General features: G+C 43.0%; 1 protein-coding gene across 1 annotated transcript in view; it reads left to right on the plus strand.

The window, feature by feature from the left end:
* Positions 1-18,686, plus strand: part of T265_00383 (hypothetical protein) — a gene marked incomplete at both ends in the record, with an annotated part of 65,072 nt that overhangs the window by 27,804 nt on the left and 18,582 nt on the right. Inside the window, one exon of the mRNA XM_009164128.1 lies at positions 12,638-12,792. Coding sequence (XP_009162392.1) covers positions 12,638-12,792 — 155 coding nt within the window. The remainder of the gene's footprint in view (positions 1-12,637; positions 12,793-18,686) is intronic.

Below are 18,686 nucleotides of genomic sequence, written 5' to 3' on the forward strand. Positions count from 1 at the left end.
CCTGCCCTCTCGTTGTTCTTGTTGTTCCCCATGGACTGTGAATGTCCATCATTTTCTGTGGATACTAACACTGTTGGACCATCCTTCTGTGTTTTTCTTTTACAACTTGCGTTCCTTGCTTGAGCTCCTCGCGAGTGTTGGGCAAAATTATGTTTACAAGTTTTCGAACGAAACGGAGCGTACCGTCAGCACTCAAAGCATGCACTAAAAGCGGTTTAAATGTGGTTGTATTCCATAGTTGAAAACTGGTTTCACAACCACAGTAGCACTTTTTCAGGCTTTTTCTCCCACTGAACAGATGACCTAGTACATTTTTACTGACATATCCTCATCCAACTTTTCCTTTTATGCCCTGTCGATTCCGTTTCAGCTGTAACGCAACTTCCCGTAATGTACGCTAGCGCTGGCGCACGTTCTGGTAGTAGTCATGTCAAACAAACCATCGCGTGCAGGGAGGAATCGGGTGGTCAGAGAATCACATCACTTTAGTTTCCCAAAAGCGGCAAACACTGATACTCAGTGATGTGAGGGGGTCAAACTCGGACCACACAAATGGGACTACTGTGATCATTCGAGGGAGGATTTTGGGATTTTCAGTGACCCAAATCACTATAGTGTATGATCGCTTAAGGATCAACTTCTACTTTCAAAAAGTGCTGTTTGGCACTGGGATGTGAGAAACCAATGGCAGTTTCCATCGAACTTGTAGAAGGCATTCTGTTGATACTTTGCCTGAAATCAAGTCGCTCAAATGCTCCAAAGATGTTAACGTAATTTGATTTCCTGTTGTTCAGTCGCCCAACTTTTTAATACTTGATTGCCGTACTTTGCTTGTTCCGCTGTCAAGATGCATCAACCCACTCTGTGCTTGAATATATCTTTTCAAAGCGGAGGACTTCTTAGGCCTAATTATTTTCGATAGATATTCATTGATGGAGCAGGACTATTGGATGCTGTAGAAATAGGACGTTCTGAAATGCATGTGGTAGTTTCTTTCATAGTAGAGGAGCACCGTTCTAGAAGATGAGATGACTGGAGGTCTTCAAAGCGTTGGGTCTTCAGAGAAGTGATTAGTCTCGCCTGAATTCAAGGGAATCCGATGTTAGAAGGGGTTACGGTACATCAATAATCTAAGATTCTCCCCTGGAGTAGGCGCTTGTGTACTTTCTCAAACTAGAAACCCAGTGTTATTTTCTCCCACGCTCTCACATCCATGAATTTAGTTAGAATCGTCTCAAATTAACCGGTTATTTGTGGATAGAAGACAGAGAAAGACCCTGAAAAACTGAGTCATCTTAACAGTTTAGTGTGCTCTGTATGTATAACAGAGTGAATTGTGCTGATTTCTGAATTCGGATAACACTCGCTCCTATATTAATGTCAGAGCGTTCTCGGATAGACTAGGCATCAGGAATTTGCCAACTTTTTTACGGCCTGAATATGTATGGGGACGACCAATTGCTACATTCTTCTACCTCCTCGTGACCACATTTGCATGCGACCTAACTTTATCTGTCGCCGTTTGTCCGCATAGCTCCCGTATTTCGCTTGTTAATGCTGATTTATCCTATCTCGCCTGAGTCTCTGCCAAGCGAGGCGCATAAATTTACCTGTGAAGCACACCTATGTGAAGTTGCGTTTATAAGCATATACGTGGACGCGAGTTAGTCTCGGGCCATTTCTTCGATAGGTATGTACATTAAGGTCGCCTGCGGGACGTCTCGCTGCACATATGCCGTTTTCGCACATCTGCTCTTGTAGCTCGGTTAGACGTAGGTGTTTGACGTCATACAGACATTAGAAATTCCATTTGTTTGATTGTATCGACCACTGTCCTATAGCGACCTCGAGGTTGTATGATCCTGACCATACGCCTACTATTAACTCTCAACTTACGGTTCTCGGGGCTGCGGGGTCATTTTTGGAACAGTAGTGGGTTTTCGGTAACAAGCTGAACAACAAACCAGTAGTCTTTTTATGGTGATTTTACCAAACAAAAGGGATAGCTGCGAACAGAACCGGTTGTTGGTAGAACTTATAGTTTGTTGACAGATGGTTATTTATGTATCCGGGTTTCTGATGTTCTTTTTGGACAAAACGACTAGCTAGGGAATGTTACATGGCTCAAGGAGGGGCGCCAATCGCTGCGAAGTTGTTTATTAGCGAACACAAGCTATGCGGTTACAAGCCATTAGATGCAAAAGTAAACATCTCATCTACACAGATATTTTGAAAAATGTACATTCTCAAGAATCCCCTTGAGCTTTCCTACACGTCAATTGAATGTCGAACAACGAACACTGCAAAGCCGTTTCCTGATCTCCGTATTAATCTTCACCTTCCATCAAATGCAGGGGAGCTTGGACACCAGACTATAGACTACTCGCACGCTTCATCAGTAATGTACACCGGTACACCAGTAGTCCTATGCTTTGATAACAAATCAAACGTAAATAAATATCTATGTTCCGTCTGCATCGCTCGGTTGATGTTAATAATTATGAGGAAGCTATTACAGTGAACACCTGAAACACTGTCAGTGGGCGTACAGTATTTGAGTGTTGCTGGAGTGCGAACAGTGTGTTCGACCCCGAGGAACTATGCTTTCACAAAGTCTTAGTATATTTCTCATTGTATCCGGATCTCGAGTCGAGTCGCTTTGCGTGTCCAGGGCATTGTTGTGTGTTTGATTGTATTCACAAATTGATGGTACTACTAATACAATTTCATGACACTAGATCTGTCTTCTAGTTTGTTGAACAGTCCCCTAATGTTTGACTACCGTCCCTTTGTGTTATCCCGCCTTAGTGACCCATGAAGCGAAATGGATCGCATTAGAAACCATGTTTCTAACCATCTAGTCTTGATCGTGTCATGAACTTTTGCAACTGGTAGTAATTTAACCGACTTATACACTTCGGTGTTCGTTACGTTTGCCCTCACCTAGATTCCGCTACTGACCACTAGGCGGGCACTCCCTCAGTAATTAGCTTCTAATATTGAGTCGGAAACCAAACCATTGCTATCACTGCGTAATCCCATTATGATGTATTCTGTCTGTATTCCTACCGGTCAGCTCACGGACGACTTTTCGCCGCTTTGTATTTGTCCCACACCATCTGTTTTCCCTTCGCCGCTTTCTGACGTGCGGTTGCAGATCTGCTGCCACGCCGTACTAACGTACTTATCGCTGAGCCGCTTAGGAACTCCTTCCGCTTGGTATATGTTTCTCCGAGTTTCAACCATTCTTTCATTCTGACTAGGCTAACTTTCTTTGATCGTTTCCATGTTTTTTTATATACATTAAATGGTTGATTTCATCCTCTATGATGGAAAAAGAGGAGTTTGGTTCCTCCCACGGGTAGTGGTCGTCTGCATGTTCAACCATCATTGTCGATAGGAGCTAAGCTTACCAATAATTGTTACTATGATATCAAGTAGACAGCGATTGTGCACACTCCAACTCCGGAACTAATGTCCGTTTTTCTGACTACTTGGTAACCATGTTTATGTACATCAACTTATTGGATTTCGTCACATGGTTTGTAAGCCTTCCGACCTGTTCTCTGTATTTTTTCAAAGTGACGTTTGTTCATCAGTTTTTTTTTTCATTTAGTGCGTGCGTGTGTGTGTACCAGTCCTCTAGGAGTCATAAACGGAGAACGGGTATCCTGTCCGCGTAATTATAGCTTATTTCTTATTCATGCATAGTGTATATGTCACATTTTGTGATTCTGTGATTGATTAGAATCTAGGTAGTGCTTTCGTTTTTGTCGTGACTTTGGAACGTTTGAAATTTGGAATCTGCTAGGCGCAGCTTTTCTATTCCTCAGGAAAATGGTATGTACTAGGCTTCAACCATCTGCGCGGTTAGTCAGCCGACGACTCTTAAAGTTTTCAGTCTTAAGATATACAGATATGCAGATATACACTTTGGAGACCGCCAAAAAGCAGTCGATTCTGTTAAAATAGGTTTAAAACTACCATAAAATGGTCTTCTCTGAGTGATGGATAACTTTGCTTAAAGATTTGACGCAATGAACTCCTGTGAACGACACTGGAGTTTTTTTTATAAAGAAAACTACTCACAGGGTTAAAAACTTTTCGACAGCAAACTTATAAATATTTTCATTCAGGAACACATACTATATCTTTAATATCGTCCCAAGTGAACCATGAGGTGGTCTTTGTGCAGCACTTTCAGTTGGAGAATACTACAAACGACAGCTTGGGATGAGTCTCTCGTGAAAACCAAATTGATATGCAAATGAGTGTATTTACCGACATCGGAGTTTTTTCACAACTTATGCAAATCGAATAAGATGGAACGGTTAGCAGGATGCATGGATTATCCCAAATTCCATTCAACAACCCAGCTTTCTCTGGTTGATGATTTCCTTTTTCATCCACCTTGCTTACGGTCTCAGTGCTCCTGTTCACCTTATATTTTTAACAGTTTTCAATTTATCTCCACCCACGCACTCAAGACCGAAATCCCACCTCCATTATGCAGCGAAACTCGTTATCGTATCACATCATTAGTCTTGACGACAATGCTATTTTTGTTTTCCTGACTGACTGCGTATGTTTTACCTCGTTCAAATTGTGTAATTGACAGGTTGGCTGTACAAGAACAGTGCCCAATGAGTGATCTTATGTGGAGGGTTTTTCCCCATTTCTTTTCTCTCAAGCAAATCAGTCATCTTGGTTATTTGTGTTCACAATACTGACTGTTCCTCACAATCATTCCCGCATCCTGCCAGCGACTGAACCTCCTTATACCATTCATTCTCTCTTCTATTAGGCACTTGCTTGCTGACAATGGCGGTCATGTGGAGGTGAACAATTTAGCGGTTATCTTTGACTCCTCCAGGATGTGCTGGGCTTCAGTTGCTTCTAACTGCTCTTCGGATCCAGGCTTTGGGTACGGACCAACTCGTTCTCGACGTGCCTGAGGTTTTAGGCTAAGTGAACTTTAAATACTACACCAACATCAAAAACAGGCCGTTTCGAAGAAAAGCTACAGTCACGAAAATGATATAGTAACAATCTCTGTCATCCACGATTAATCTCACAAACCGAGCTCCATTTATGGTATTCGGCGGGGGTATGGAAGCTTCATAATGCGAGTACCAAGGGAAATCCGAACTTAACATGACAAAACCAGCAAAGTTTAATGCATTTCAATACCTCTAACAGAGCCTCCTGTTCCTCTGGAGCATGCATAACATCACTCAAAGTTCCCAAAGAAACCCCACCCTCTCGAGAATTCTGTTACTTCCTTATGAAATGCCAAACCACATAGGACACCTTGACTGATACTGGCCACCCCCAAGGTGTTTAAATTTATACTCCGAATATTCCGTACACGGCTGATGCGAAGTTACCATCCATTTTAATGCTGCTGAAATAGAGATTTTGAATTCTATCTATTTTAAGCTGTCAGGGTACAGTCACGTGAAAAATACTTGGAATCGATTGGGTAGTCATCGTTTTCGAATAAGTTTGGTGACAATCGGTAGATTTATTACTGGGCAACGTTTCGCTTTTGACACAAAAGCTTCGTCAGGCCAAGTGACTAGGTTCCGAGGTTGGTCGACATTTAAGGGGGAAGGAGAACGATGCCAGAGTACAGGTTATAAATGCTTCAGAAAGTAACATGAGGCGGTTTACCGCCCAGAGAACTGGCTAGTGAGGGACATTTATAGGGCAGTTGTTCATAAAAGCACAGAATCCTTTCAAATGGGTGTCTGACTGCACCTCAGCAGGTGCGTTTAGGCACTGCCATACGGTACTAAGAGAACTTTGTTAATGTTAATCACAGGGGGCATGATGTTCTCAACACTCCGCAACTGGACTCAACTACTTTTGACCGGTTTCTGTCATACTGGGACAATGACCCCTCTTAGGGCTCCTATAAAGGTCCTATCGGGGCAAACAAATTAGTACCAGCTACAAACGACATGTCTGTATGAAATAAAACGCTTCTTGACGAATGGATTCTTGGATAATGCCACAAATCCCTTAGTCTGTGACCATCCTGATTTATTTACTACACTTTGCGAATCCATCGCAATAATCGAAGATGCATGCGAATATTGTGCTGTATGATTACTCTGCTCTACTCTACTCTGCTCTACTCTACTCTACTCTACTCTACTCTACCCTACTCTACTCTACTCTTTTCTGGAAGTTATGGACGTGAGAGCTGAAATCGGCATTTTGATAAACAAACCGATTCGGTTAACCGCGGTAGTGAGCACATGGTTGTCCACTTTAAGGCAAACCACTCCCCTTGACCAGTGGGAAGCCACCTCTCCACATTCCAAAAATGGTACTGTCAATGCCCCCGTTGTGTAAAATCCCATTCCAAGAAAGCTCAGAGTGCAAAAGTCGTGCATTATGTGTGCATTGTTGCATGCACTAGGTGCTTACCGGTGGTATGGTTCCCGCCAAGTCATTGGGGGTCTGATTTTCATCTTTAGGGCACATAACTACGATTTCCTCCTTTTTAAGGGATACTTTCGGATGAGACCACTTGTGGCTGGTTTTTGGACAGTTATGTCTCTCCTAAGAGGAACCGATTTTCGAAGGGGATCACTTCTAGTGAGCCCTTGTAGGTAGTCCTCGCAATCGTAACAACCTCCTGAATAGGTTATCCAGAGGAGTTGGCTATTTTAAAGGCAGTTGTCTTCAAAAGGGCACAGATGCACACTTATCTTCTCCCTAGAAGCAACTTCAAAGGACCGACCGAAAGCGGTCTCTTCTACCCCTTGGTCTGTTCTTGGAACGAGATTACTGCCTTGTAAATGAGGAGAATTCTGGCAGCTCAAGTCATAATGATGGCAGTTGGTTTGTTCGCTGAGCTTGGAGGTAGTTTGGTTTTAACCAAATCCTCGTGCTCAGCGAACAAGCAAACTACCAGATTACAGCTAGGGAACGCTTTATACGCCGAACATCTTGACACCTTTTCATGAATAGTCCCCTCAGAACTGAACACAAAATTTCAAAATCATGACTTTAGCTTCTGGATGTCGGTTTAACATAAACCCTCATACTAGAATATATCTCGATGACGCCACACTGTGTACGTCAGTTTTGTCACCTGTAAAACATTTAATATAATTTTGTAGGCTTAACACATCTTTGAACTTCTCTACACTAGGGTTACTCCTCACAAGTCAAGACGCGCAAAGTTCACAATGAGCTTGTGCTTAAGTTTGGACCCGTAAGAGGATCTCTTGTGTAGTGCAAGTTTGCATTTCTAAAGCGGTGGTTTCTTGAGAGAACATCTCTGGCTTTCACCATCTCTACGGTGTTCGTTGACGCCATTATAGTTGTTATAAAGCAAATTGATGGTAATAATGCATCAGCTTCAGTCCATCGTTGTATTATCAGGCTTTCAAGCACACGGATTATTATTTGCTCTCACGGTCAACAGAAAGAGGGTGTTCCCCTAGATGGACAGCACTTCCCACCTAAGACTAGCTGGACCGTTCCCTTGAACGATCTTTGTTCTAGGGGGATCAATCTTGTCTGACTTGAAGCGCGATGCACTGCCCAATTATATCCGTTTCGGTTCATCTTCTCCGCCCATCTATACCATCTATATCACTCAATGGAACCAGATTTTGCAAGTCTTCGTTCGTACATTTCACCAGGCTTCCGAGTATTGAAAAATTCTTACTTGCGGTTGTCTTTTTGTACTATAGTTGATGTTTGCTATGAGTAGAGTACTTAGTTCATCATCATTTACATATGCAGGAAAGATTCAGAGGGCATAAGATGTCCTTTCGTTCAAGGTAAACTGCCGCTCCGCCGGTTAATTTGCTATACAAGAGATGATGTATTGCACGTCCATTTATTTCAAAGTCGTGTTGCAGACCAGAGTATTACTTCAGCACGAACGAGTTCCCATCCTTTTTTGCTTGTTCCTATTACATATGTTCTGGCCCAAACACCAGACTCTTTAATAATGCAGGCAATCCACAGGTTTCCAGACTCATTCTTTGTTGCCGAATGTTTCCGCTTTGCTTCAACCCACGATAGACTCAAAAACATGGTCCTTGCTTGAGCGTTCTGTCGATTTTATCACTGTCCGCTTTCTGTACTTTTGCAGAATGTTTAAAGAGAGTGAAGTGATGTAGTGTTTAAAGAGAGTGAAAGTGATGTAGCTTATCGCACTCTAACTTGAGCTTCGGTTTCAAATGACTCACCATATCTCGGCTAGAGACGATACTCCCCTTTTACGTGGATAAAACTGTAATGGCGCACCATGTGTCATTTGAACTACCCTGTTTTTCTTCGCTCTATCGGCCACCCGAAGTTCTAAGATGTCGGAACTCCGTATGCCGATGAACACAATGTTTGATTGGGAACAGATTCGATCTTGAAACTCGATACAATTCAATCTGTGACCAGTATTGTGCCCGTGAATTGTCAACCATAATTAGGACCCTTCTGGGCGAATGATTGAAACAACTACCCGGTGGCCTCTGTCATTTATGAGTGCGTTACATCTCTAAGACATGCAACCAACCTTCGTGTTGGGTGCTGACAAACTGTAGGGCATTGGTTTCAGGACTTTGGTTGAACGCTAGTCGATTCCAGGCATTCTGGACAGAGTTAACAACTGCTCATAAAGAACTGTGAGCCGGCTGGTCCGTAGCCCTCGACCCACTAGTCGGTCACCTCAATCTTATGAAATAACCAGTTTGTGTCGCCATACATACTTCTGTCGATGCCAAACAGTTTTTCGGAGCTCAAGGGCAAATGAGCCTAATCGCTGTCATGATGTATTAGTCAGCCGGTTGCTTCCGTTACAGAATTGTCCGTCGAATTATCACACGTGCGTAATCCACTCTAAGGTGATCGCACGGTCAACGAGAAAGTAACAACGATTATAAGCTCACTTTTGTTTTTGTTAGCCAACGAGGTCATCTAAGTAGGTAGTTCCGTGATAACCAGGTGACGATTACCGACTTAGTTAATTTTCTATCGAACGTGACTGCAGTTTATCCAAAGAATTTGTTTTTCCGCACCAATGAAATTAAATCATCTTTGCAGTCGCGATGCACCTCAAATAGGGATGTGTTGTGGCTAGATGCGCTCGGCAGTTTATTAGAATCACCACACAAAGTTGTTCTGTTCGTCTTGTCGCCGTTTTAAACTTACAGGAAATATTATTTGCCTAATTGGTGGCTGAATTAGTTCTCCTTAAACCCCACCTCTGTCAACCGAAAGCCATAATTCGATTCACCAATCAGCTTAATGGGGTAGCTTGACCAACTGAAGAACCAGAGGCTTGGTTTTGGACTTCCTCCATTTTAAAAAAATAATGGATAAAGTGACACAACTTGCTTGTGCTTTCAACCTAAGTTTAACTCAGAGGGTAAAAAAACGGAATTTTTTTGGTGACATGCCGTAGCACTCTGGAATGGAGGTTGAAATCGTGCTTATTCGCGATAATTGTGCCATGACACTAATCTAAGTTCAAGACGTGACTTGTACGTTTATCACAAGCCGACCTAATTTGCAATTGGCTGGACGTTGTGAGGTAGATTGGGTACTGACGTCAGTCAGTTTCATCTGTTTGCAGTGGAAGATGTGCGTGGTGCAAGGCAAGGGTTACATTTTACACATCGACCAGTCTTCAGCTGTGTCGATGGTGACAATATCATTTACCTTGGAAGGTTGAGTGCAAATAGCTCCGGATTCGAGCGCTTTCTCATTATGGGACGGTCTTATCATCCTTGATTGACATTTTCACACCTGTTGCTAAGTCTTTGCTCCAGTCAGATTCTTCTCAGACAGTCCAGTAGGAAAATGAATGCGAACAGTTGTTGGATTTTGGTTGGACAACCATATCATCTTTCAACAAGCAGAAATCCAACGAGAACAACAATGACTTTCACCAAACAGGTGTTTCACTGCACTAGTCCATTCTTCTTCTTCTCCATTTTGCCCTAAGTTATAGAGTTTGGAGGCCCCTGGTGCAGGTCATAATTCATCGCGATCATGTATCGTAGGCATCTTTTGATGACCCTAGTTAATGACCGTTGGTGATAGTCCAAAGTCTGAGAATATCGCCCGCATTTACGTCCCACAGAATATGCACGTGATATGTTCAGTCTCGTTTTCGGATCTCCTAGTTGTATAGTTTATAGATATGTCCTTGGTTTCCTGAATCGGTGACATCTTTGCACTGTCCCTATTCTGTGTACTTGCATTTGCTTGGATACCCACCGATAGCTGGGAACTGCCGACTAGCAGTCGGGGTAGTTTCTCTAACCACACCACACGTTGGATGAACCAGATTTGGACACCAATTAATCTCTAAGTGATGTTTCCTTACACCTTTTGGTATCGTCGAATTACGCGATTTGTTTTAATTACGCCTTGGGAACTATTTTCATTAGCGCTATTGGGATGATCGGTATAGTATTTTTTTCTCCTTCCAACACTTTTTACTTACGTGCTGCTTTTTGCGTAACTTTTTTTGTTCTTCCCGATGTGAAATTTAGGCAACCTTTCTGTATACTGGTTCGTTTTCAGTGAGACGCATTAGCGTTACGGCTATTCTGTATTTTCCGATATATTTCTTCTCAAACTTACGAATTGACTGGATCCAGGATGGTTACTGTTAACATATGGACTACTAAGATTGCTTCAACACACGTGTGGATATATGATCGAACATACAACTAGTGTGCGAAGCGGCGTTTTGATCAAAAACGAGCCAAAATTTTATTGGGGACGTACTATCTCCGCGTGGGTGTTGTGCATATAAAAATCTTCAGTTGTAACACCCTTCGCTGCCTATTCAACACACGTGTGGATATATGATCGAACATACAACTAGTGTGCGAAGCGGCGTTTTGATCAAAAACGAGCCAAAATTTTATTGGGGACGTACTATCTCCGCGTGGGTGTTGTGCATATAAAAATCTTCAGTTGTAACACCCTTTCGATGCCTAACTGCCATGCCACCAGAAGGAAACTTGAGGGCTGAGAGACTACCAAGTTGCCCGGGCGTAGACAGGAAAATCGAGAGGCAGAGATCGGGTTTGAACCACGGACCTTCCGATCAGTAAATTCGCGCTCTAACCATTGAGCCATCTCGTGCATATAAGTTACCAGTTTCACCGCCGTGTCTGTTGTGATGTCAATCTTGAGTAGTATTCGCTGACAATATATGGCCTTCAGATTAGCCGACCAACAATTGATTAACAATTAGAACATGGTTCTTTACTATCGGAGTTTAGACACCGCGAAATATTAACGTACGGTGGGAATCAGCTGTATATAGTTTTAGACCACCCTGAGTAGATTGAATCGGTTGTTAATAACTTACTTGGCAATTTAGCGGGATGTTACTTTCCAAAGAACCCCAAAATTCGGGAGAAAGGTGCTTCGGAAGGCGGAGAGAACAAAGTAGAGGAATGAATCTAACAGAACAACGGGTGCTTCGACGGATAAGGGCGTTCGAGATATCAATATTAGTGTCAGTTGGGTTCAGCAGCTGCTTTCATTTACCACTCGAGAATAAAGTAGGTCCCGTAGTTGAATGCAGCAAACCAGTGGTAATGGCTATGTCAGATACGGCTACATCCATACAAGCGCACTCAAAACAGGTTGCATCTAAACTGTCGAGATGGCTCAGCCTGTTACTTGCATGGCTTCATGGAAGCAGACTTTCCAGTGGATAAGGTTACAGTAACGTCTTTGTGGTGACTTGGGGAGTAGTCCGTTCAAAGGCCAAGTGTCATTTGGTGATTTTGAGTAAAAAGCACTTAACAACTTCGCCAAATACACCCACGTACACACTATATTAGATTCCACCGGAGACAACTGAATCCCAGGTGATATTTCTCAACTGAGTATCTTGCACAAATGCCACCCCATGTTTCAGTTGGTACGATAATCGCATTGTGTCTCCTTGAAAGAAATTACTCATTAGGTTCCCGAAACCTCTTTGATGTCAGTATCATACGTAGCCACAGCGGATATCCTTTCAGTGATTGTAGTTCTCATCTGGGTGCGTTTTTGGTGCGTTTGTAAACACCACTTGCCTGAAAAAATTGTGATCATTGTACCACAACTTCAGATTATTGGCTAAAACCTGAGTCCAGCGAACTTGACAGGTTTAACCAAACGTAGCTCACGCCTACCCTCAGCCTTCTGTTATGCGTAACCTACCGGGAATTAAATGAAAGCGCTAAAAGTGACCCCTTGTTCGAAGATTAAATTCATTATTTTCGCTCTGCATACGTGGTGTAATAGGTGGAGTTTATGTGACCCGATAGCTTTTTTTGCCGCAATGATAAACACCGAGGCTACTAGTTGTCCACTTCAGAATTCTGCTCCCCACGATCATACTTCTCGTCGGATGGCCTATCATTTTACGCCTGTGGTTGTCCTCCATGGAAGAGGTACAGACCAAAAGCGGTCTTCGTGAGTGGCCTCTTCATTTTGGGATAACTAAATTCCGATTTGTCACCTCCGATGTTGTGGTGATTTGGTGAAATGTGTTCACTTTTTTGTCTGAACTGTATACATCTACACATAAACATATGCATGTCTTGTTCTTACAGTATTTTCACCTTTCAAGCAGTCGCCTATTTACTTTGTCTTACAGGGGACATGATGACCTTGTTGATGAGGAACGACACACTCACTGAGTCTCAAACTCAGTTCTATATCGCCGAAGCAGCATTAGCAATCGATTCTATCCACAAAATGGGATTCATTCATCGAGATATCAAGCCAGACAATTTACTCCTGGATGCAAAAGTGAGTTCAACTTTTCATCCTAATGCTTTGCTCCCGTCATCTTGTTTACTTTTTGTGACCTTTAACATTTTATGGATTGTATTTGCTTTTAGCGTTACCTGTCTGCCCTAGCAACCGAACAACGCTTTTTTCAGTTGTGTGGGAAGAGTGCTGTCACCTGTACCTTAAAACGTTGCAAAAGTTTATGAGTGGCGAAAGATTCGAAGAACAGGTGCAACGTGGAATTCACATTTCATTCTTGACCAATCGTGTTTTTCTCCAAAACTTTTGGGTGCGAATTGGCCAGCACATCCCTTCCGCCTACATTTAAACGTCGCACTATTGCACTGAGTGCAGTTGTTGCCGCTGGCACACAATCTTTTAAACTGGCCACTTCTCTGTACAGAAATAATTTTGTTGAAGAATCAAGTGTTTTGCGTTTAGAGTGTCAACATCGTCCGAGATGGCATCGGTCAGGATTTCCTTTCAATGAACACTTTCTATGGAGGATATTGAGAGTCCTCTGAACTCGACACCGCAGATCGAGTTATCCAGTTCTATGCACGTTGGTGGGCTAGGTACTGTGACAACAGTTTTCCTTGAGGCTCGGTGCGTTTATCGCGGAGAAGGCCAAGTCGGTTTAAAGGATATTCCGAGTCTCTGTTGCTTGAAATTTATGACCAACAACGTGGTAGTCAGTAATTCTTGTGAGACTTTGTGTACGAGCGAAATCAGTAGCCGCTCGCAGTTGTTTACATGGAGTTCTGACCTGTTATCATGATCGAATGTAGCAACCAGTATCCCAATTATAACGGCCGAAATTCTGAAATCTTACGGCTGGTCTTCAAAAAAAATAAGTGAAACTGCGCACACGGAGTGAAATGCACCATTCAGTCTTTGATTCACCAGACTGGGTTTCTTCACAGTAGAACAAAAAAAGGCTTGCTATGTGACACAAGCGCTCCATGCGCTAATTAGCGTTTCTTATCTTCTTGTCTTTGAGCGGGAATATCGCTTTTCGCGTACGTATTGCAGACATGAGGCCACGGAATTTTTCGGCCTACATTATACTGGGTTCTTTTTGGATCGATTAGATTCTGTCTCGCTGTTCTGACTTACTGAGCGACCGAGCGCTTATGGATACACCCTGGTGGCCTTGCGAATTAACGCTGTACTTCTTTCAAACTCTGGTACTTCTGTCCGATTCATTGACCTAATTTGACCAAAGGATCTCCGTAGACTTAAACTCAAAATGCTTCAGGCTGGTACCCATGGAACATGATACCGCATGTTTGCAGTCTCTCATGGGGACTTACAGGAACAGACAGATTCCAGTATTGTCAAGATAGGTTCAGATTAGCATAAAAATAAAACGATGGTAGAATTTACCGTGTTGCCCACTGTGTTGCCCAAACACACAGCCTGCTGCCCACCGTCGAGTTAGTCCACCAATCGATCGATCAGTCGATTAGTCAATCATTTAAGCAATCCAGTCATTGAATCAATTAGTCGGCAGTCATCTATGTGCTCCATTGTGTATTCCACTCTCGATAGGCAAAACTGATGGATGTTGTTAGTACAGTACCATGGAGAATGCTGTGATGGGCATGATGTGAGAACACTTGAAGGGATGTAAATTCTCTCATGCTGTTACAGCATGGGCTTATTTATGAACTAAACATGGTAGCAAGAGCAGTTTATTAATCCTCCATCCATGGATTAAACTTTGCAGTATGGCATCATAAATCATTACTCGAGATAGGAAGTCTGGTGGTGTTTACGCAGTCCTGGCACTTTTTCCGGAATGACAACCCCATTTTCAACGTATGTTTGCATTTCATTGCTTTTGGTCTCCGAATAGAGGAATATATTGTGGAGCGGGTCTTTTATTGTCTCGTGCTATTCCGGAAATTGTTCCCGTCCCACCACACCGTTTCATGACTTACTGAGTCGGGATCGTTTAAGGGTATACCTGTGAAGTTCTACTGTTCGCCATTGAAACCTGACTGCTCATGGGACGATAAGTTTGGTTTATTGTCAGATCTCGTCAGATCATAGCCTGTGAACCGCAGCCGCTCAGGTTTGGATCAGGGGTCAAAGTTCACTTAGTATTCTCGCACAGACACGGATGCTATCGTCTGAAGAGGAAGCTGACTGTACTCCAGGACTCATAGCGCAGACGTTCGCACGTTTTTAAATTGATAGGTCTTTGATGGGACCTCTGAAACTGGTCTGACCTTCACCTCGGAACCATATTTCACAAAATTTCAACGGATTCAGTCTCTTAGAAATGTATTAATAATAGTTTCCAGTCTCATGGCGCAAGCCTACAGTTGCAGTTTCCCCAGACCATTATATGTTTCCAACTCGTTTTTGGTATAAAACTCATTTACTACTGGGGAGACCGTTGTAAGTACTGTCAATGTAAAAGAAGGCAGTGTACTCTCAGTCGAAAAGTGACGGCATGTTGTAGGCTCCACTTATGACCGCCCCTTACTAATACAGATGGACAACTTTTCTGGACTACCCCGGCATGGAGAACATCGAAACACTAGAGCTTTACGAGAAAACTAAGTGTATGGTGACGTAGACAACGGAATCACTTGGCTGAAAAATGGGCCGTCTTGCTAGTTACTGCAACAGGAATGATAGAAGAGAGATGGCCTTGTTCATCACGTTTGCTGTATGCTTCTCCTCAAGACTAATGAATCACTTGATTTTGGGATGTAAAGCCCGGTGTCTGAGTGATCATTCCCCTCTCTTAACTGGTCTCTACATTTCATCTCCTCTTACTACTAAGGAATCACCTCACTTTGTATACACCCTAGCCACTGTTTGTCTTCTTATTTGTTATCTTAATGAGTTTGGTTGATTCTCCTTTGTGCCTGTTGGTCTTTTTGGCTTTGTGAGCATTCAGGAAGAGTTGGTATTCAGTAGGATTTTGTAAACATGAGCACCACATTTTCTGTGCGCAGGCGTGCTCCAGTCAGTTCATCTGACCAATACGTCTCTCCTCTGTCTCCCAAGGCATAGCACAAGTATAATCATGGATGTTTTGTAAGGTAAGGTTCTCGGATGCCTAAACAGATCAAGTGTTCACTCAAAAACATCGACCAACAAAGGGATGTGGTATTTGTCACTGACTTCCGTCTTGGGCGATCATGAGCATTCGACCGGTTATTTTAATCCTTGCTTCGGTAGATTTTCATCTTGGTCTTTCAAGTGCATCCTGGGAATCAGAAGGTTTACAAAATCGGTACACAGAGGTTAATGGGTGCCTGAATAAAACTTGCTTTCAAACGTGCTTATAAGCACTACAGGGAAGTGTGCGATATTCTGGAGCTGATATTTGGTACCATTTCCAACATTTCTTTTGAAACCACCGACTGTAGCAAACCTAGTGTCGGATTTGTTTATGCTGCAAACCTAGTCCCTACATGTGATGCTGTTGCGAGCGTAGGTATGGTCAGTATAGTAAGTGGTGTGCAGGAAGCGTAAACGTGAAAAAGCAAATGGTACCAAACCTCTCTCACGCATGCTACTCCAGGATTTCGTTGATGTCTCCAGTGAGCGCTCTGTTACACCGGTACTTCCGCTGCGAAAAGTTCCGATTTGTGGAAACTCCGGCAGAATTAACATTGGTACTTTAAAGTGGATCTATCAGGTTCCTACTCATAGTCTGAATTTATCCCCTAAACACATTCGAAAGTATATTCCCGGATAAAGTGAAAGCCAATTTGCTTGGTGTATGCATATCGAAATTTGCGTTCTACGACATATGCAGTTGCACATCTGTTTCACTTGGTTGACTTTTCACCTAACAACAATGACAGTGTTGTAAGACTAGTTTTCCAAATGTACAAATACGTCCGGCAACATTGACTGGGGTATATTGTTGCAGTTGTTTGTCGAAGGTGGAAATGAACCCGATCTGCTTAGGTTGATCGAAAAGCTTCATATACCCTGTAAGCTTTGCTGGTCGATCATCCGCTCCCCTGCCCTGCTGACGCCGATGCGTATGCAAGGATTTTCGGTATCTTTCTTCCTCACTTCCTTTTGTGTCAGCTGCTTTCCCATTCCCGATTACCTTATCCAGCATAATACTACCGACACTGTTGTGTTCGGTTCTACTGGTCGCAACCCCAACGCATTTTCGGATCTACAAACAGACTTTGACAAACTGTCGGTGTGTTCTCGAAAGCTTGTCCCCAAATCTAGTGTCATATTCCTAATGTTTCCAGGCAGATAATGTCTGTACGTGCTTTCCAACTTTGTATCCTTACGTACTTGAGAGAAGCTGTCTGTCTCTACCAATCTCAGCTGGTGATACTCTATCGAAACAGCCTTCATCAACATTCAGCAACTAGCCTTTTAGCCACTCAAACTGAGGCTCTTATCTCTCTCACATAACATTACCATGAGGTTTATAGTCGCAAGTTCCCTAGGGCAGTGGATGTTTTCTTCCCTGGATCACTCGAGGAGAGCGGACATTTTATTACCTAGATCCATTTCGCTATCTAGTGTCCAGCGATTCCATTGAATACTGCTCACATTTTCATGGTTCTTTCGGATCTTAACATCCACTTCACTCCGTTTTGTCCGAAGCTTGTTCTACCTACATGTTGCCTTCCAAATCCGTAGTGCTGTCTGCCTGTACTATCGGAATTCTCTGCTGTCCCATATGATGGTGCTTTGGTTGTGACTGGTTGGTTGGCTAAGGCTTTTACTTGACCGATATCTTTTTCTCTGACGTCTTCATATTTATCCACATTTCATAGGTTCCAGTATTTCAATCAATCGATGGTTAAATGACAGATTGTGCATTTGTATGTGAAACAGAGGACTCCATCTACTTAGTTTATGTGATCCATATGGTTTCTTTAATACCAGGTCCGGTTTATTGATTTCGCGAAATAACGGGGTCATATTTGTCCTCAATACCTGCAGGGGTGACTCTGGTTGTACGAAATCTGTGTGCAGCTTGTGTGTCCTCATATCCAGTGGCATAGCTCTTCTACTTTAGAACCTAGTCTGCAGCTGTACCACGCCTACTTGCAACTTTGACGAAACTTCCGAATGCTTGGTTGAGGGTTGGGATTTGCATCTGCTGTCCGAATCCACAACTTGAGGTTATTTGGAGATGACCTATTATGCTGAAATCACTTCAGTTCAGGGCGAATTCACTGTCAATCAGACCTAGTAACCTAATTCCTACCCAAGGTGATATCCACACGGGTGTTAGCCTCCACCCCCATAGTTTGTGTACTTTAGCCACACAAAATTCTGTTCGTCTTCTTTGTCAGCTCGCTTCGGCGACTGAGTTGTTTTGTCATTTGATGACGCGCCTAACGAGATGTTTGTTTGCCTCCGAGATAAAGCCTATATAGATACGCATGCGCCGCGCTAAATTCTTCGCAGTAATTATCAAACGAGTTACATTGCATCTTGGGGTCGTATTGTCTATCTTTGTATTTCGTTTAGGTAACACTGAAAACGCGTGTCCATGGGTCTACCTTGGCAGCTGACGTAGGTCGTCGTGATGGACGCTTGCGTATCGAAATCCAATCCAATATGGAAGAATTGTGACCAAAATTTTCGTTATCACTTTCTCTGATCGAGCTTTCTAGTTGGGATTACCTCCACTTCATCCTCTAAGCCGTCCTTCTGGCAGCCTCATTTGATGAGTTCACACCAACACGAAGACACACAACTTGGGTGATACCGTTATCGAAGTTCATCAGTAGTGCGTACTCCACTTCGTGCCTCAATGCCACAAGCCAGTGCCTTTCGAGCAACAAGCGCTGAACTCATCTAAATTGTGAACTGAGCATGCTTACGCTTGGCTGACATGTGTCGTAAGAATTCGACCGGCATCTAAGCCGTTTCCACACGACTCCACGATCTTCCTGTTCGAA

This window comes from Opisthorchis viverrini, assembly GCF_000715545.1.
Source record: "Opisthorchis viverrini unplaced genomic scaffold opera_v5_3, whole genome shotgun sequence".
NCBI lineage: Eukaryota > Metazoa > Platyhelminthes > Trematoda > Opisthorchiida > Opisthorchiidae > Opisthorchis > Opisthorchis viverrini.